General features: G+C 45.4%; 1 protein-coding gene across 1 annotated transcript in view; it reads right to left on the bottom strand.

Moving 5' to 3' along the window:
• The window catches only part of RNF213 (ring finger protein 213), a 194,263-nt gene that overhangs the window by 27,489 nt on the left and 145,659 nt on the right, over positions 1 to 21,115 (bottom strand). The window contains 11 exon segments of the mRNA XM_033962240.1: positions 3,167 to 3,360; positions 6,088 to 6,286; positions 8,438 to 8,552; positions 8,813 to 8,912; positions 8,992 to 9,161; positions 10,487 to 10,669; positions 11,115 to 11,215; positions 11,803 to 11,923; positions 12,090 to 12,271; positions 12,510 to 12,713; positions 15,516 to 15,670. Coding sequence (XP_033818131.1) covers positions 3,167 to 3,360; positions 6,088 to 6,286; positions 8,438 to 8,552; positions 8,813 to 8,912; positions 8,992 to 9,161; positions 10,487 to 10,669; positions 11,115 to 11,215; positions 11,803 to 11,923; positions 12,090 to 12,271; positions 12,510 to 12,713; positions 15,516 to 15,670 — 1,724 coding nt within the window.

Here is a 21,115-nt window from a genome sequence, read left to right as displayed (position 1 = left end):
AAAGGAATACCAAATTGGCGACAAGGTATTTTATTACAATTTTGGCAAAACCAAGACCAAAGAAAGTAAATTTTTGCCAAGTTGGCATGGTCCATTCCCTATAGTGGAAAAAGCTTCACCTGTGGCCTATCAAATTCTCATCAAGTCAAATTCTCCAGGTGCAGATGTCCTTAAATGGGTCCACATTAATCAACTGAGACCATGTCATCCCAGTAAATTTGCCCAGGATGAAACCATTGTTGTGATGAAGACATTAACCTAGCAACAGCCTAGGCTGTTCTCTCTCTTTTCTGTTTTTCAGATGGCGAAACGAGTTCTGCCGATGATGTTCCTGGTTGTCCTGCTGATTGGCGTTGGTACCAAAGTAATCAATCCTGGTCCGCAGTCCCGTGTTGTCCTTCAAGATTCTCCTGGTTTCTTGTTCTTCCCGTTCCAGATCCTGCTCCAGCACATCTTCTTTCGATGTTTCTCTTTTCCATTTGGACTCTACTCCTACTGAAACTGAATTGGAAATCCTGGATATTTTCCGTGGACATCCCATCAACTTTACCCTTGAAGTGGAACAATATTTGATGACAAAACCTTCCCACACCATTGAACTGAAAGTTGATAATGATAAGCTTCATATTGAGGACTTTCATATTGGCTCCTCCAATGTACATGAAGTTGTTGATACCCGCAGTATTGATCTTTTTATCACTGTTGTTATTCCAATTTTTGCCATCCTGTGGGTTCTCTTATTTGGGTTCTCTGTTTTTGCACTCTATGAGACCATCCGGATTAGACGTCTTATTCAACAGAAACCATCACATACTGACTTAAGAATGCATGATTTCATTGCGGCTATGAAAGAGTAATTTTGCTAGCCGTATTTTTGATTATGATCTATCTGTCTTAACTTTTGCTTTGGCATACCTTTTGTGCCTTGCTAAGTAGTTATGATTTTTTGATTTTATCATATATTGCCATTATTCAGTGATTTTATTATCATTTATTTGGCTGGGTTCATATATTTTGCCCTTGCCTTTATGATTATTATCCATTGATTATTGATATCTTTGATTTATCGCTGATTTATATGGTATTGCTTATGTTTATGCATTTTTATATCACCTTGGGTCTTGTCGATCCTTTCCTACTTAGTTAGGTTGAAGGTGAAATAGACTCCATTGAAGTTATTTCTCCTCCAAAAGGGGGGACTGTAGGGATATTTCCGTATTCACACCTGAAGGTTAGGCCTCCATGATGTCATCAAGCCTGAACCATTGTTTCAAGAATCTCTCTGCAAGCAACTTTCCAGTATGAATTTTGCAAGAAGTAAGAAGAACGATGCATTATGGGGATGTACCCGAATGTTGCTATTCAAGGGCATTCATCTGTGCTTTAATAATGGGACAGTGTGAATCTTGAAGAAATTATTCTGTTCTTATCTGTCTAACAGCCCTGGGTCTTCCAGCATATATGATACTTTATACAGAAAGGCTATTCATCAAGTTCTGTTTCTGGATTGGTCCGAGGAAGTCATCTGATGAGATTCAAGAAAAGAAAGGTGCTAATTAATTAATAATTAGTTAGTCTGTGATAAGGTCCGGGGAAGCTCAGATCTGCTCACAGATGTTCTAATTGTAAACTTTTTCTTTCAATAATTAGACCTGTAAGTTACCTTGTGTGATTCTCTGCCTAAGAGATAGAAATTCGGACATTTAAAAACTGTTCTGAACTTAGCACAGATAAACGGAACTTATTGCTGATGATTTATAGCCTCATCAAGGATCTTCAACACGTGTAACTTTTACAACGGTATTCCTGACGTCTTCCAGCTGACACGAAGTTTTCTCTTCCACCTAATTGTGCCGGAGAGGCTAATTAAGGGTGAGCATACGGAAATTACTTTTATTAGCTTGGGAATTAGATAGGAATCATTGATAAAGGTAAAGGGTTGAAAAGTTACCTGGGTGATAATATAATCATTTGCTAATCAGGGATTATTATTATAAGGAATAGTGTGTGTGTAACAAGAAGTTTTACTTAGTTGTCTAACCATTAGATTGTGATAATCATGTACTGAGTTTCATTTGTGTAATTAGATATTTTGAACAATACTTAGATTCTGCAGCTGGCTTGTGAATTATATTTTTCTATTTTCATAATAAAGATATTTTTCATTAGCCTGGGTTTGTGTCGTATAATTAGACCATGATATTTGAACTTGATTAAAAGGTTATGGTTTTCTCTAGACCACTTAACAGAAACGTAACGTGTTTATAATACTGCTAAGTGAACCATAAATCCTTCTACAGTTCCCATTATAGTCTAGAGAGACTACAGGAACTCACGGCAGCCATTTGCTATGGGTGATCTGCACGGGGCAGGAGCGTAGGAAGATTGCTCCTGCCCTGAAAGCCCGCTAGACCACCAGGTAAGGTCTGGGATGCCGGGAGGGAGGCGGGGGTGGGTCAGACACGGCCCAAAAGTTATTCGCGAATATTCAATATTTGCGGGCTGACTCTGCCCCTAACCCCCGCAAACCCTTTTATGGGATTATAATGGGAACAATTATATTAGATGAACTGCTAGTGTTCAATGCTTTCATTGGGACAAGAAGAGGCCCCCCTCCCCAACTTCATTCTCAGGAGAGCCTCAACAACAATTTCTTCAAGAAAAGCAAAAGGATTTCTTTCTCCAGAGATGTTCAGTTTGTGACACTGAAATAGGAAGATAAAAACCTAATGAAAAGGCAAACAGACCAAAATGCTTCCTGCACAGTTCAGATCCCTTTCACCTACAGCACCCTCCCCTCCTCCTTTGAATAAGGACCTTTTTTACGAGTCTCCCAACCTGTAGGTTATGATCCCCCCACATTTGAGAGACCCACATTTGCAACCCGAGCAAGAGCTCCATAGGACATTGGTCTGTGCCCATTTTCTGCAGCTGTGCAAACTGGGGTCATAGCCAAAGGGAAACTGGTGAGAATAGGACTATTTCAATCTGGTGAACCTGATGAGCAGAACTGCCATACTGGGTCAGACCTTTAGCCCAGTATCCTGCGAATGAAGGTCACAAGTATCTGGCAGAAACCCCAATAGTGAGTACCATGTGGCAGTAAACACTTAGGAAACAGCATGTCCGGGAGACCAGCGGCACAAACACCTGTTCCTTTCCTCACCTGCTGCTGAATGGCTTCTGGCGGGAATAGCCAGTGGTAGCTGCCATCCTTGGAAAGCACCTGAACAAACTTCAAGCTGTGCTTGTCTGCCAGTTTGCGTACCAGGAACACAAGGTACCAGGCATTGGTGGACCTGGTGCAGAAAGTTTTCACACAATGCAGATACGACCTCTTCTCATGATCAGCCTCTGTGCCTGCGGAGAGAGGGAGAAACTGAGCAAGGGAAAAAAAGTTTGTGCTCTTCATCCTTCCACCCACTAACAATCCCCCAACCTGCGTAAGAACCGAAGGAGTGGCGGCAGGATAACAGAGCACCGTTGTGCTGGGCCTTCCCTTTCAGTGGAAGGGAAACAGCAGAAGTGCATTTCCATCTCCATCGCTTGCTAAATCAGGTGACTGAGGCCTAGTGCAGGGCCTGGATACTCTGCAGACCAAGGAGTCAATTGTGAGACTGAAACAGAGGGATGACAATAGCTGACTGGGTTATGCTATATCCAGCTGCAACCTAGCCAGTTAAAATTGAGAACACTTTAAAATACACCCAAGAGTGTTAAACTTTGGACAATTTTTAAATAGGATTTTTTAAATTAGAAATTTTCAGTTTTAGTTGTATTTAGTTTGTAAACTAGATCCAGTTAAGAGTCATTTAATAGAAAAAAATCGAGCCTGAAGATAGTTATTATAGAATATCGTTTATAGAATATTTATTAGACTTGGTCACATTAGTACATGCAAGGATTTATCTTTGGCTCGATTACTGTAGCGCTTTGTAGGCAGGATTACCTAAATATCAACAGGGAAAAATGCTTGAGTACCTGAATAAATCATGTAAACCGTTCTGAGCTCTCCTGGGAGAATGGTAGAGAAAACTGAATGAATAAATAAACTGTGGAAATTGCATTTAACTCAGAATGCCACTGCAGGAGTGACTGCGAGTACAACGTCACAGGAAGAATATATGCCCAGTTTTCAAGCAACTTCACAAGCTACCTACAGAACACAGGATTTTGCGAGAATTGGCTCCAGAGCCAATGGTACCTTTTAGCAGGCATTCCTTACCACCCAGGGCTTTATACTAGAGAGTTGCGCGGGGACAGAAATCCCACCCGTCCCCGCCAAAGTCTCACCCGTCCCCGTGAGGAATCCCTCCGTCCCCGCGAGGAATCCCCTCCGTCCCCGCCCGTCCCCGTGAGGAATCCCCTCCGTCCCCGCCCGTCCCTATAAACTTCAGAAATAGTTATTTCATTTAATTATGCTACTGAATTAAAGGCTCTGGTAGAAACCCATTTACAAATAAGCAAAAAGACTTTATTAATTTGGAAATATTAATTGGGAAGAATACATACTTTGTAAACGGGTTTCTACCAGAGCCTCTAATGTTTATAAATTTTTATCAACACAACTAATATACTACTTTATCCTGAAGCAAAAAAAAAAAATAATAATTTTTTCCTACCTTTGTTGCCTGGTTTCTGCTTTCCTCATGTTCTCATTCAGTTCCTTCCATCCACTGTCTCTTTTCCTTCTGCGTCTTCCATTTGCTCTGTTACTGTGCCTTTCTCCCCCCTTACAAATTGGTCTGGCACCTATCTTCTTCCCTCCGCTCCCACCATAGTCTGGCATCTCTGTCTTCTTCCCTGCCAGCGTCTTCTCCCCACTCTCTCTTCCCCATTTCCTTTCAGCGTCCTTCTCCCCCCCCCCATCTTCCCCATGTCCTGTCAGCGTCCTTCTCCACCCCTTTGTCTTCCCCAGTGCTTTCAGCGTCCTTCTCCCCCCTCCTTCTCTCTCGCCCCGGGTGCAGCACAGCCGGCCAGGTCCCCTTACTTTTATGGCGCTTCCCCGACCGACCGACAGCAGCCCCGGTCTGACAAACCTCCCTGCCCTTAACCGCGAATCTAAATTTCCTTCTTACAGCTGCTGTAAGAAGATAATTTAGATTCGCAGTTAAGGGCAGGGAGGTATGTCGGACCAGGGCTGTTGTCGGTCGGTCGGGGAAACGCCATAAAAGTAAGAGGACCTGGCCGGCTGTGCTACACCCGGGGCGGGGTGGACCGCCCTCCTCCCTTGGTAGCCACTCGAGCCGCGAGGCTACTCCTCCTCACCTACCCTGCCTGCAGCACAGAGCCGAACGGAAGTCTTCCCGACATCAGCGCTGACGTCGGAGGGAGGGAGGGCTTTGTTTAAGCCCTCCCTCCCCTCCGACGTCAGCGCTGACGTCGGGAAGACTTCCGTTCGGCTCTGTGCTGCAAGCAGAGCAGGTAGGGAGAAAAGCCTCGCGACTTAGTACATCCAGCCCCGCAGGAACCCCGCAACCCTCGGAGGCGTCCCCACGGGATCCCCGCGACCCTAGGGGGCGTCCCCATGGGATTCCCGCGACCCTAGGGGGCATCCCCAAGGGATCCCCGTGACCCGAAGGGGGAACCCACGGGTCCCGCGGGATTCCCGTCGTCCCCATTACCGTGCAGCTCTCTACTTTATACTCCTCCCAAAAGGGTTTGATGTAAAGACCAGATGGTGTAATTTTGAGTGAAATGTGGGAGCACACCTTTTCCTGTGCAGGCCCCATTTTGTGGACCTAAAGCTCCTAAGAAGATGTTGAGAGATCATTATGCCCAACAATTTTGTAAACACTGGAAGACCTTATTATATCAGTTGGTCTATAAGGGTTGGCAAGGATGGGGGTTGGTGGGGTAGAGATAACGGGTAGATTGGGTTGCATGGTTTCTTTTTATTTTGTGGAATTATGCTATATTGTAAAACATTTTGCAGCTTTTTGAAAGAATATATAAAAATACATAAATCAACAATCGATCATTCTCTGAGTTTTGGAGAGATTAAACACAGGAGAAAGGTTCTGAAATTATAAGAGCTCAGGCACTCTCTCCAGTGTCAGGCCTGCGTCCGATGTCTGTGCCACTCACCGGCTTCTCCATACACGCCAAAGATCAACTGTGCTGCGGTGTCCAGGCAGACCCTGATACGGGCCACTCCTTGCAGATACTCAATGGAGGACTCTCGCAGGGTCTTCTGCTGGTAACTCATCAGGAAGCGTCCATCCTCCTTCAGTTGACGCACTCTGTGTTCCTTAATGAGGACACCCATCTTCTCATACATAGCATCCTGCAGGCCACAGAACACTCAGGAGTTTCACATTCAAAATACTTTAGCTGGTTACATTTGGGAGTTCTGCAGTTACAGTTGTAAGTGTTTGAAATTTAGCCTCTTGAATGGATAACCTTTGATCCATCTAAATGTTATGTTTAAAAGGTAGAAGGAAGTGGAAGCAAGGCATGCCCAACTGTTTTCAGCTTTATCTGCATATCAGTGTCATCCCTTATCATCCACCAGGCCAGTCCAGAACAATTGGATTTAGCATACATCTTTTCAGTACTAGCTCAAGGTGAGCTGCATTCTGGTACATTAAGTACTTCCCTGTCCCTGGAGTGCTTACAATCTGTTTGTACCCGAGACAATGGATGATTAAGTGACTTGCCCAAGATCACAGAAAACAGCAGTGGGATTTGAACCTGGCTTTGTTGGTAGTCATTCCGGTGCTATAACCTCAAGGCTACTCCCGTCAACCAGCAGATGGAGACAGAGGACAATAACTTCCATCCTGGCCTCAAAAGGCAGATACATATATATTCATACAGAGAGAATATTTGCTGTAAGCATCCTGTCAGCATGAGAGCACTGGCAAGCACTGGGCCTAATGTTGTAGGAGGGAGCTTCATTTGCCAGCCTAACACTGCAGACTGCATCTAATCTCACCAGGAGGAGCAGAGCTCAAAGGGAGCCTCAGAGTAAGCAAGGGTGCTAGTGAAGCACAGAGGGAACAGAAACCTCACTGGAGCACATCAAGTGCTGTTCCTGGCCATGGGACAATTGGACCATGGGTGCAGGCACAATTCGAAGGCAGTGGAGGGGCTGCTGGCTTCAGAGTTCTTGACTGCAAGTGCATCCTCAAAGGGCCAAAGGACCCCACAGACCGACGGCAATTTGGGGACCTCCTTCTTCAGTCTTTCAGGGATGAAGTTATCAAAAAGGGCTATTGGTAAGATGGGCTATTGTACTACAAGTCGTGTCATTTTAACACAGGGGCCCATTTTATGCAATGAGATCCTGTGATAACATAGTACGATTTGCGGTAAAATAATCTAACAGTAACCCATGTCGATAACGTTCCCCTCTAGGAATAATCAATTTAAGTGGTGATTTTCTTTTTAAATCTGGGGGATAAAGAAGGAAAGTATTTGCTCATTTTCTTTCCTCGAGTCCTGCCCTAAGGTGTTGGGGTTTGTGTTCCCAGGAAGAAATTTTAGGGGATGCTCTTCTGGCTCCCTCAGGTTTTTAGTTGGAACCATGAACTCCCTCCTTCTGGAAACCAGGGGGGGGGAGTTTGATCTCTCTTTGCTTTCTAATGGAAAGACCGATTAGCAGGAGCTGCACAGCCCCCCTAAAAGGGAAGAGCTCACTAGTCATTTGTCTCCATAAATATTGATTCTGGACTGGTCTGAAAATTCATAGGCAAGCCCAAATGTTTCCTCCAGTTCCAGCTGCTTAAAATACATTCGTATTTAGTCTATATGCTACATATTTTCTTTTGTCTTTTGTACTTTACTTGGTTTACATTCTGAGTCTTATATGGGGCTCATTTGTCAGAGGTTTCTATGGTACTTTGATAAACCGCATGGATCTGAAGGGTATTGCGGTGTACAAACGTTATGTTATGTCCAAGTGCTTTGAAAATGAGTTCCTTTATGTCTTTTATATAAAACATCTTTTATCAGTCCTCTGAGAAACTCTCCCCCCCTCCCCATTCCCCTATAAACTACCACCTGGATATGCACAAAACCCTCCCCACCAACACACCTTCAGTGTCCTGCAATGGCCCCAAACGTTATTAAAAATCTCCTGGAATTAACAGTAAGGTGGCGCTGCCTGACGCCGCATGGCGAGAACAAGCATCCGGGCACCCAGATTCCATTAGCACCACTGATGCGGATTAAATTTAGATGCCTGCAGACTGGTATAACTGTAGCTGCCTAAATGTGCCTGGAACGTTGTGCATGTAATTGGGATTTCCACACACACAGACACCTTGCGCTTAATACTGTTTAAGACTCTTATGTGCACATGGTTTTCTGCTTTATGCATACAGAGGCGTGTGCAACCACAGGTGTGCACTGACAGAAGTGGCCTTTAAAAGATCACCTGAACCCTCACTTCATATGTTGCCTCCTTAAGAGGAGGAGCCATAATTCACTGTACCTCCAGACAGCTGACAAAAAGCATGTACACTTCGGTCATATCCTCCTGGCTGAGACAGGTCGATTTCTCTATTTCGGATAAATACCCTTGAATGTACTCTCTCACGTCCTCAAAGCTAAACAGAGAGAAACCATACAATCACTATACGCTACAGAAAGCGATCCCTCGACAGTTACTTTGCGTGCTGTAGCGTATCCCTCAAGCGGCAGCCCAGCCCGGTACAGCGAGGCAGGTCGTGCGTACAGTCCAAAAAGAAGGAGGTGGCTGGGAAGGGTGAAGAGATAAGCAAGGGGGGGTGAGCCAGGACTAGAGAGGTGATGAGAGGATATTAGATGAATAGTGTAAGTAACAAACCCCCCCCCAAGGTGTCAATACCTGTATTTCAGCAGTAATTTCAGAACTACAGAACGAATAACAGGACTCTTATCCATGAAGTCATCGAAAGGAGACAAGGATTTTGTGCAGCTTGTCTGATCTGAAATAAAGGAAAAAATATGAAGGGAGACGGGCATCGGGTGAGGACAGACCGGCGTTAATGGTGAGAGAAGACTCACTCTGCTCCAGGGCCTGGCACAGCTTCTTGCTGAAGAACAGCAGGGAGAGGAGCAGCTCGATGACCCCCTTGTCCGGAGCCACATTGTCCTTAAAACACAAGCTGGACACTAGATCGATGAAGAAATTGTTGCACATCTTTCGGAAGTGAGAATACTTCTCGAGAGCAGCGCTGGGGAGGTCAGAGTAGAACAGACGTTAATCAGGTTTACCATCTCTCTTCTCGAGGTCAGTCCACAGAGTGCAGGGGTCAGACCAGGTAATAACAGGCCCCGCCCCCTTCCCCTTCCAATCCTTGTGAGAGTTTGTGGCTGAAGTACCTATTCTTGGGAGGAGACCAGAGATATATTCCCGGAATAAACCCTCCCCCCAAACTTTTAATGCAGCCTCTTCTTAGCCTGCTAAGGTGCTGGGTCAGATTAAAAATTTGATCAGGTGGTCCAAAGCGATCACTTTTTCCCTCATTTGTTCCAGTAAGCTTGGGGAAAAAAGGGAGACAGACCAATTTAGGTAAGCTTATATTCTGGCTTGGGAAAAGGCACCATGTAAGTCATGCAATCCAAGTCTCCGCTACTTGCCCAGTGTCGTAAGGAGACACAGTCTGGCAGAACTCAAGGAAAGGAAGTACAGATAATCCAAACCTGCTTTTCCATAAGAAGAATGATGAAAACTGAAAGACAACATGTGATCTGTGTGACAAGAGCCAGGGACCAGCCAGAGAAGGAAGAGCGCAACAGGAATGGTTGGGGAGGAGGAGGAACTGGTGGCTACAGAGGTGAGGGAGAAATGAGGAACCGAAGCCGCTTCTAGAGTGGTGGTGGAGAGAGAAAGAACTGGAAAGGGTGAAGAGAAGGAGGGAGCTGGGGGGGGGGGTGGAGTGACAGTAAATACAGTGAGACAGAGCCTAGTGAGAGAGCCAGCATGAGTAGTGGAGGTCAATGGCTGGAGAGAAATCACTGGGGAGGGTTTAAGTATGGTGAGGATCAGGGTTTGAGGATGGGGAAGAGTAGCGAGAGCTAGGGAGGATGAAAGAGCTATGGAGTCAAAAATCTAATCTAATCTTCTATTTGTGTGTCGCTCAGACCTAAACAGGCTCAAGGCAACTATAAAGAGAGGTAAGAGGGGAGAGAGACGAGGTGGATAGGTAAGAGGGAGAGGGAGGGGAGAGAAAAGAGGGTAAAGGAGATTAAGTATCAAACAGATGGGTTTTCAGTTTTCTTCGGAAATCTGAGTGGGAGGAGAGAGGAGAGGTGGGGGGGGGGGGGAGAAATTCTGTACAAAATCATTCAAAATTTAGCAATTTTTGTCCCCTGTTGTGTTTTAAATTAGACATCACGCAAAAACAATAATTATATTTTGATATTTGACAAAAATATGTACAGAAATATGATTGTGTGAGACTTGCATGCATTTCTAATATTCTGGGGAGTAGCTGAGCTCCTTCTGGGCAGTTCCAGAAGAGAGTGCCTTTGGGGTGGAGGAGAGGGAGGCTTGTACCTGAGCTCCTGACAGACAGAAACGCTGTAGTCGTCTGGAAGGGCAGTTCTGCAGTAGGGGCAGATCATTCGTGCTGGTATCAGCCAGGGTAGGATGCAAGCTTTACAGCACACGTGGTCACAAGGCAAGAGAACCGGCTCGTCTGGGCTGCACAGGCAGATCGGACACTCCCCGAGACGCTTCCTGCAGAAGATAGGCAGACTTATCAGTAGATGCAGCTCCTGCACCTCAGACAAGTAGAGGCAACTGTCCAGAAGAGCTTCTAGGAACAGCTCCACAGTGCCCCATTTTCACAGCTGTAGCAAGATACGTGCGGGCAGTGTGACCACACAGGAAGAAGCAAGGCTTCCGAAGCTGTCCTCTCATTCATTCATTCCATTTTCTCTACCGTTCTCCCAGGGAGCTCAGAACGGTTTACATAAATTTATTCAGGTACTCAAGCATTTTCCCTGTCTATCCCGGTGGGCTCACAATCTACCTGGGGCCATGGGGGGATTAAGTGACTTGCCCAGGGCCACAAAGAGCAGCGTGGGGTTGAATCCACAACCATTGCCTTTCCTGCTTGGCTGTGACAGAAGCTCTAGGGGGGGTGTTACACAGGGTGTTGGAATGGTCCTGCCCGTTTTACCTATAGAAAACTGCGCTGGCACTGTTCTTACAGTCACGCAGGACCTCTATCACTGCCTTGAAAGGTTCCAGTCTCTTCAAATCAGAATCTGCTTCGAGTACCTAGAAATCGAGACTCAAAATCAGAACACTGCATTCTGTGCCTTGTCAGAGGATGTGGTCAGAGCGGATAGCGTAGCTGGTTTTAAGAAAGGTTTGGACAATTTCCTGGAGGAAAAGTCCAAAGTCTGTTATTGAGAAAGACATGGGGGAAGCCACTACTTGCCCTGGATCGGTAGCATGGAATGTTGCTACTCTCTGGAATTCTAGAATCTTGTTACTCTCTGGGATTCCGGAATCTTGCTATTCTTTGAAATTCTGTATGGAATGTTGCTACTCTGGGATTCTAGAATCTTGTTACTCTCTGGGATTCCGGAATCTTGCTATTCTTTGAAATTCTGTATGGAATGTTGCTACTCTGGGATTCTAGAATCTTGCTGCTCCTTGGGTTTTGGTCAGGTACTAGGGACCTGGATTGGCCACCATGAAGATGGGATACTGGGCTTGATGGACCATTGTTCTGACCCCACTAAGGCTATTCTTATGAGATCCCCTCCCGTCTGTGTGTCTGTCTGTTCCATCCCAAGCGGGACAGGCAGGGCCTCCGACGCAAGACCCTTGCTTTTCTGACCTGGCAGGGCCGCACTCACCTTGCCCATTATTGTGGTGCTCTTCTTAACCAGACTGTAGAGTGCTTGATTCTGGGGCCCTTCACCAAGTAGCACATGCTCCACAAAGAGGGCCATGGTAAAGATGCGATTCCACTGGGCCCTGCGAGGAAAGGCGACAGTTTACAGAGACAAAATCATCATCATCTTGAGAAGCAGTCTCAACGTCCAACTCAGCACAACCAAAGCTTCTCCAAGCACGATCACCAGTGCCAGGCCTGAGGAAGAGCAGCAGGTCAGACAGGGTCCATCAAGGTCACAATACTCACCTGACCTCTTCGAACAGCCGCTGACAGTCCTGAGCTCTGCCCTGCGTGTAGCTCTCGGCACAAAGGAGCTCAACGGGCATCTGAAGGTTCTTCACCTGGCGTAGCCAAGCCTCGGGCGTAGGGAGCAAGAGCCGAGCCTCCAGCACTTCTGTGCTGGCGATGGCTGCAAACACATCCAAAGCCTGAAAATGTACATGGGGTGTCAGAATGGGACAGTCCCAAAACACATACAGCCTGCCAGAATCTAGCCCGGCCCAGATTCAGCAGTCCACAGCATGCAGAGAGAAATCTCCACTTTAAAAAGTGTTCTTCCCTGTTAGTCCAGCACTGGAACTAAGGGGGTGTATTAGAACCCTTTGGACCCCCTCCCATCTGTAAGGACTATATTGGGAAGGTCCCAACTCCTTTAAGAAGCCCTACCATCTCACGGCTCGACCGCATCTGCAGCTCTTCAATCCTGGGGGTCAGCGACTCCAGCACATGTGGGCTCACAGCCAGGATACGGGAGAAATTCTGCAGCCGGTGCCTGAACTGGAAGTAGCCAATGTGGACCCAGGGTAGCAGCAGCTCCTCCTGCTCCTCCCTCAGCTCCGCTACACAGGAGAGCAGAGCCATCTGCAGAAACTAGAAGGTGAAGAGACTGTTACAGAACCAACGAAAAGGCCTTCACTACTGCTAGATCAATTTATTCAACGCACCGTCTGTCATAATTCTTGCTCCTCCCCCTACAGCTGGTCTCTACACAGGGGTTCCCTGTGCAAAGGATTAGAGAATGACACGGTGGCGGTTACCCGCGTTTAGCCGCGGGTAACCCGCCAAAACGGGGAATAAAAAATAGCAGTTGCTGCGGGGACAGGGACAAGGCCATTCACCGCCCCGTGGAGCGGTGAATGGTCTTGTCTCCGCAGTGAGGCAAAAGGATTGCGCGGTCCCCGCAGCCCCCACCCGCCTGCCCAATCGATCCAAGTGTTTAGCCAGCTCTCTCCCTTCTCCTCACCTTAGTTTGTAGGCTTTCTTTTTCAGCGACCCGCACACTATCAAAGAGCCGCGCACCCTCGGCTGCTCAGTGTTCAATCTTTTGCTCTGACGCAACCAGAAACAGGAAGTTGCAGCAGAGCAGAAGATTGAACACTGAGCAGCCGCGCGTGCACAGCTCTTTGGGAAAGCGTGCAGGTCGCCGAAAAAGAAAGCCTGCAAACTAAGGTGAGGAGAAGGGAGAGAGCTGGCTAAACACTAGGATCGATTGGGCAGGCGGGTGCGGGCTGCGGGGACCGTGCGATCGCCCGTGTTCCCGGCTCAAACTGGAAGGAGGGAGTGAAAAGGAAAAGGATTCTGGACCAAGGGGATGAAGACGGAAAGAAAAACCCACAGCAGGAAAGAAAGGGAAGGACAGGCAGGTGAGCCAGATGCTAGAAGCAGGGGGGGGGGAAGAAAGAAGGGAAAAAGCTAGATGGGGTTGAAAAGAAGAGACATACTGGTATGGAAGATAGGGGAAATCTGAACACAGGAAGGTAACAGAAAGAGGGGAAATTATGTGCATGGGGCATAGGGACAGACACATAAAGGGGACATGCCATGGGGATGGTATATGGACACGGGGGGGGGGGGGAGGCAATGGCAGATACATAGGGGAGATATTAGAAATGGGGAAAATAGGAGCACAGAAGCAAGATGGTTTGTGGGGATGGGACAGGGACCGAGCTCGCAGGCTCCAGTGGCTTGCACAAATTACATTTTAACGTGCCATGAAAATAAGAGGGAGGAAGGTAGATAAGATAGGCCACGCGAGAGGAGCTGAAGGGTAGTAGAAAGGAACAGATGGTAAAGGAGGGAGGGAAGGGTGGTGGTGGAAAGGAATAGGACAGACACTGAAGGAGGGTGGAGAGGAACAGACCCTGAAGGGAAATGTGGAAGACAGAGTGGGAAGAAGACAGATGCCAGACTATGGGGGAGCGGAGGGAAAAAGATGGGTGCTAGACCAATTGGGGGGGGGGGGGTGAAGGGAGAGGCACAGTAACAGCAAATGGAAGACGCAGAGAGAAGACACACAGTGGATGGAAGGAATTGAATGAGAAGATGTGGAAAGCAGAAACCAGACAACAAAGGTAGAAAAAATTTTTATTTATTTATTTTTTGCTTTAGGATAAAGTAGTATATTAGTTGTGTTGATAAAAATTTATAAACAAAGTCCTGCCAGCTGAACATCTCTTTCTCTAGTTCAGCAGCAGGAACTTTGATTTATAAGAAAGGAATAAGCTAAATATTACAGTACTAAGGCTTATATGGATGCAGCGGGGACGGTGACGGGGCGGTGAATGGGATGGCAGTGGTGGTCACGAGGCGGTGACGGGGCGGTGAAGGGAACGGCGGTGACGGGGCGGTGCAGAGGATGGTGGGCCGGGGACGGGGCGGTGACAGATTTTTTCCCCGTGTCATTCTCTACAAAGGATCTCATGGTCTGACATTTGCCACAGGTGACTGGACACCGCCGAGGACTGTCCTCTCTTCACGCAGTACACGTTTTCTGTATATTTGTGAAACTCCACAGCCAGGTCAGGGTCACACGAAGATCCCAGGAAGAAGTTGCATCAGCTCCTCCTTCATCCACTGAGGACGCCCTTGTAGGATAGCACCAGTGACACCCAATGATAGCTACGTCCAGTGGCATAGTAAAGGAGGGGGGTCCGCCCTGGGCACCCCTCCGCCTCTCTGTTCCTTCCCACTCCTCCCCCCCCACCGGACCGCTAGCCATGAGCAGCAACGCCAACCTGCTGCTCGCGCCAGCTCTCCCTCTGACATCACTTCCGGGTCCTGGAAGTGACGTTGGAGGGAGAGCAGACATGGGCAGCAAGTTAGTGATACTACTCACGCTGGGGAATTTAAAGAGGTATGGGGGAAGGGAAGGAGCGGCTGTAATAGAGAAGAGTGTGGGAGAGGGGTGGCACCAGCCCGGGCACCTCTTACCCTCTCTATGCCACTGGCTACATCATAGTGCTCTTTGTCCCAGGGGAAACATTTGCGATGTGAAGGGGCACATATATTCCTTGTAAGTTTTTCTATTCCTGCTTGTGTAGCATATAAAAAGAAGAACTGCTGAAACAGTTTTCATTTTGCTAAGAAGCCACAAGGTCGTTTTCTCTTTGTGTTCTGAGCTCTGTGTTTTACATCCTGTTACTAATTGTGCCAAGGTCGTTCCTGCTCATGTACTGAACCCCCACAGCTTGTGTTTTAGCTGAGCGATTCTGCTTATTATAAAGAAGGATAATCTCATAACCACTGAGGCGGGAACCAGACCAGGTCCATTTCAAGATGAGATTCTTCAAGCAACATGTCCCCTACGGTTGGCATTCATTTAAAAACCAACACAAGAATATCCTAAAAGGGATGACAGTGTTCTGTGCACATCTCCGAAGTCAAGGCACAAACCTGTAACTCTTCTAGGGACGAGACCGTCATGCTCAGAAGCAGGAAGTCACAAATATAACGCAGGGACAGTTCATGTCTTTCTTCCTTGCACAGACTGGAAATGAATTGCCCCAGTGGAGTTTGTTGAAAAATCTCTACAAATTTCTCCTCGTGCCCTGGAGAGAAGAGAAGCCACAGGAAACAGTGAGGTTGAGGATAGGCAAAAAACAGACTCTTGCAACCCCTCCCTACGACTCCTCTACACTCACACATACGAGAGAGTTCCAGGTCAACATAGGTTTCAAGGTTTCATTAAAATTTGATTTAATCGCTTATCTAATTTCTAAGCGAGTTTACAATATATATATATATAAAAAGAGAATGAACATAATAAAAATGCCATTAACAATATCATTAATAATCAAAAAAACCCCAACAAATTACAAAGAAACATCAACTAATAATTGACATATTAAAAAGGGATAAATGAGACAGACAGATGGGAGACAAAAGGAAGTAGGGTTAGAAATACAATTTGGATAGGAACGAAAGACAAATAAGGAAAAAAAACCCCAAAAGGAAAGGGCTCATTGCTTAAGGGAGTTAAAAAGGATACTGTAAAATTTAAATCAAATGTTAAAAGCTTCTTGAAATAAATGACTCTTGAGTAGGCTTCTTCTCTAACAAGAGCTGGTAGGGTCTTCCAAAGTTGAGGGGCTACGACTGAAAAAATGTCAGGCCTTTTGGTTCCTATTATATGAAGGGAGGGGACCGTCAGCAATTTACGATTAGATGATCTAAGACTGTAGGGTGGGTCATATGGGATAAGATATTTCTCAAAAAATTGGGGCAGTTTAGAATGAATTGTTTTAAATGTTATGAGAGAGATTTGATTATTTGGCAGCCAATGGGCATTTCGAAGTAGGGGGTAACATTTTCTAGATTTTGTTATTAATTTTATTGCGACATTTTGAATTATTTGTAAACATTCTTTAATTCTTTCTGGGGTACTCCTGTAAATAAGCTATTACAGTAATCTAATTTCGCAATGATTAATGAATGTACCAGAATGTTAATGGATTTTGGTTCTAAGAATTTAGAGATTGAGCGAATCAGTCGCAGCTTGAAAAAACATGATTTAATTACAGAACTTATGTGGTTATGGAAGGTTAGTTTTTTTTATCAAATACAACCCCTAAGAGCTTACAATCTGGATAACAGGACAAATACGGCCTTAGAAAATGATGGAAATGATCAAAACAGACCTGGCAAATAAAAGTTAGGAGTTAAAAGGAGACTCAAAGGTGGGCTTTTATTTATTTAGTTAGTTTTCAATACTGTTCTTCCAGGGGAGCTCAGAATGGTTTACATCAGTGATTCCCAACCCTGTCCTGGAGGACCACCAGGCCATTCAGGTTTTCAGGATAGCCCTAATGAATATGCATGGGAGAGATCTGCATATAATGGCATGCAAACCTGCTCCATGCATATTCATTAGGGCTATCCTGAAAACCAGACTGGCCTGGTGGTCCTCCAGGACAGGGTTGGGAAGGGAACCACTGGTTTACATGATGGACAAAAATCTGCAAGATAACCTTCTTATATTCAGCAAGTTTTAATTGACAAGAGGAGTGACTTTTGAAGAATATGTCGCTAGAGCCCTTCTGTATTTGAATTCCTTTGTTATACTTAAGCACCTGTCATTATCACCTCTTTTGAAAGTCCATGGCTTTTAGGAGTCATTTAGTGGCATTCTAAGTAAAAGATCTTTCAGGAGCCATTCAGTTTATAATTCCCCCAAGGTAAGCAATGGTCAGATTGTTTTAATATCCCAGAATCCTTTGCTTGCGCTCTGGAGCTGTCAGTATTGATCAGCCTGTTGTCCGTCAGCTTTACCAGCGACTACACAGGACTACCTAATGATTCACTTTCTTTCCCCTCTTGAAATGCTTAAGAAATATCTTAGGGCCACTACTCGGACTGGAGGAGGGTCACGAGTGGGGTCCCGCAGGGCTCGGTGCTCGGGCCGCTGCTATTCAATATATTCATAAATGATCTAGAAACAGGGACGAAGTATGAGATAATAAAATTTGCGGACGACACCAAACTATTTCATGGAGCTCGGACTAAAGAGGACTGCGAAGAATTGCAAAGGGACTTGAATAAACTAGGGGAATGGGAAACAAGATGGCAGATGAAGTTCAACGTTGAGAAATGTAAAGCATTACATGTGAGAAACAGAAACCCGAGGTACAACTATACGATGGGAGGGATGTTACTGAATGAGAGTACCCAAGAAAGGGACTTGGGGGTAATGGTGGACATAATAATGAAGCCGATGGCACAGTGCGCAGCGGCTGCTAAGAAGGCAAATAGAATGCTAGGCATAATCAAGAAGGGTATTACAACCAGAACGAAAGAAGTTATCCTGCCATTGTATCGGGAGATGGTGCGTCCACATCTGGAGTACTGCGTCCAATATTGGTCGCCGTACCTTAAGAAGGATATGGCGTTACTCGAGAGGGTTCAGAGAAGAGCGACACGTCTGATAAAAGGGATGGAAAACCTTTCATACGCTGAGAGAATGGAGAAACTGGGTCTCTTTTCCCTGGAGAAGAGGAGACTTAGAGGGGATATGATAGAGACTTATAAGATCATGAAGGGCATAGAGAGAGTAGAGAGGGACAGATTCTTCAAACTCTCGCAAAATAAAAGAACAAGAGGGCACTTGGAAAAGCTGATAGGGGACAGATTGAAAACGAATGCTAGGAAGTTCTTCTTTACCCAAAGTGTGGTGGACACCTGGAATGCGCTTCCAGAGAGCGTAATAGGGCAGAGTACGGTACTGGGGTTTAAGCTAGGATTGGACAATTTCCTACTGGAAAAGGGGATAGAGGGGTATAGATAGAAGATTACTGCACAGGTTCTGGACCTGTTGGGCCACCGCATGAGCGAACTGCTGGGCACGATGGACCTCAGGTCTGACCCATCAGAGGCATTGCTTATGTACTTTTAAATTTGGAAGAGTTCGGAGTGAGAAGTGTTTATTATATTTCTAGAAAAGTGAGATCTCAGAAAAGTGAAGGTGAATTTATTTATTTATATTTTTATCCCGTCCTCCCAGAAGCTCAGAACGGCCTACAAGCAACATTCACAGTGGACAATACGGCAATTTAAGTAAAGATTAAGAATGGAGAAGAGAGGGTAGAAGGGAGGGGGAGTTTAGGGTGGGTGAGGGGTAGATTGCAGTTGTAATTTTAGTTGAAGAGGAGGGTCTTTACCGCTATCAAATCTTTTGGAGTCTTCACAGGGAAATATTGTGAAAAGAGCTACTTTATTGGTTTCGTTAAGCTCACTTGAAAAAAACAAGATGTTAATCTTAAAACTTTTTTCCCCCTGAGAAAGCAGTACCTTTCTGTGGTCAGGCTATGTCTATATTTCAATTACAAAGAAAAGCTTTCCTTCTGCTGAAGTCTAGGAATTTGGCAGTTTCCCTGTAATAATTTATCTTTTTAGATTCTGCCCATCTGGAAAGTTTTCTCCATAGCAAAGATGGATAGTTTTTTCTTTTACAGGTTGATTTTGTTTTTTTTTTTAAATTATAGGGTTAAAGAAATTTCTTGCCTGCTAACTTGGGGTCTTTGATTTTCTTGGAGATTTTGTTTCCTTTTTAGAATCATTTGATCTGTCTTCCATAATGTGGGCTGGATTCCTTAATGTGGGGGTTTTTTTCAGTAATTGAGGAAATTTCTACTTTGAAAATTTCTGGGAATATTATTTTGTTATGTAACATTACAGAAGTTTAATAAAAAAATGAATAGGGAGCCAATGAAGAGATTTGAGGAGAGGGTTAACGTGAGTAAGGGAACCAGTTATTTGGAAGAACATATTGTCCTGTAGAAATATGGGCCATTTCTTAACACCTCATGGAAATGCAATGGACAGAGTAAATTCTTTTGCAGGGCTAATACAACTATTATTTATCATTTCTATAGCACTGAAAGACTTATGCAACGCTGTCCATTTAACATTCAATAGACAGTCCCTGAAGAGCTTACAATCTAATTTGGACAGATTGAGGAGTTTCTGGCAGAAGGTATAGATATCTGACAGTGAGTGGGAGTTCAAAGCAGTTTCAAAAAAGTGGGCTTTTAGCTTGGATTTCAAGACTGCTCGAGACGGAGCTTGACGTAGGCAAGAAAGAAGGGACGGAATCTGGAGTTGGTGGTGGCGGAGAAGGATACAGATAGGAGGAACTTTGGAGGAAAGGTGGGAGAGGGGAGATATGATAGACACGTTTAAATACCTAAGTGATGTAAATGCGGATGAGTCAAGTCTCTTTCATTTGAAAGGAAGCTGTGGAATGAGAGGGCATAGGATGAAGTTAAGAGGTGATAGGCTCAGGAGTAGTCAAAGGAAATACTTTTTTACAGAAAGGGTGGTAGATGCGTGGAACAGTCGCCCAGAAGAGGTGGTGGAGACAGAGACTGTGTCTGAATTCAAGAAGACCTGGGATAGGCACGTGGGATCTCTCGGAGAGAGAAAGAGATAATGGTTACTGTGGGTGGGCAGACTAGATGGGCCATTTGGCATTTATTACATTACATTAGTGATTTTTATTCTGCCATTACCTTGCGGTTCAAGGCGGATTACAGAAGAGGATTTCTGGACATGTCCAGAGGTGTTACAGAGTAGAGCGGGTTGAAATGTTTCATTCGGTGTTAGTTAGTCTTCATGGATTTCTTGAATAGCAGGGTTTTTATTTCTTTTCTGAAAGTTTTGTAGTCTGGGGTCGCGATTAGTCGATTGGAGAGTTGGTGGTCTAGTTTTGCTGCCTGTGTGGCTAGAAGGCCATCGTACAGTTTTTTCCACTTGATGTCTCTGATTGGAGGGTGTGTGAATGGTGTCTGGGTTCTCCTGTGTCTGGTTGTGGTAGTTTGGATTAGGCGGTTGTTCAAGTAGGCTGGGCTGTCACCATTTATGGATTTAAATAATACAGTAGAATTTAAATAGTATTCTTGCTTGAATTGGGAGCCAGTGTGAATCAAGGTATTCCTCCTCGGTGATGTGGTAGTGTTTTCTTAGTGAAAAAATTAGTCTCAGGGCTGTGTTTTCTACTGTTTGTAGTTGTTTTATCATTGTTGCGGGGCAGGGGAGATATAGGATGTTGCAGTAGTCAAGGAGAACTAGGACTAGGGACTGGACCATGAGCTGCCATCATGTTTCTTTGAACAGAGTTCATGGGGGGGAGGGGAGCGTAGGGGGAGATAAGTGGAGAGATATTGAGGAGCTACAGAGTGAATGCATTTTTAAGTCAGTAAGAGGAGTTTGAAATGTATTCAGAAGCAGATGGGGAGCCAGTGAAGTGACTTGAGGAGAGGGGTAATGTGAGCGTGGAGGCTCTCACAGAAACAGCATTTTTAGAATGGATTGAAAGGGAGAGGGAGGCCTGAGATAAGTACATTGCAGTAGTCTAAGCATGAGGTGATGAGAGCGTGGATTAGGGTTTTTGTAGTGTGCTTGGAGAGCAGGTGTAGGGCTTTTGGTAATACTTTAGAGGAAGAAGCGACAGGTTTTAGCGGTTTGTTGGATCTGAGCAGAGAAGGAGAGAGAGGAGTCAA

The sequence above is a fragment of the Geotrypetes seraphini genome, chromosome 10 (assembly GCF_902459505.1).
Source record: "Geotrypetes seraphini chromosome 10, aGeoSer1.1, whole genome shotgun sequence".
Lineage (NCBI taxonomy): Eukaryota > Metazoa > Chordata > Amphibia > Gymnophiona > Dermophiidae > Geotrypetes > Geotrypetes seraphini.
This window is presented reverse-complemented; position numbering and strand designations above follow the sequence as displayed.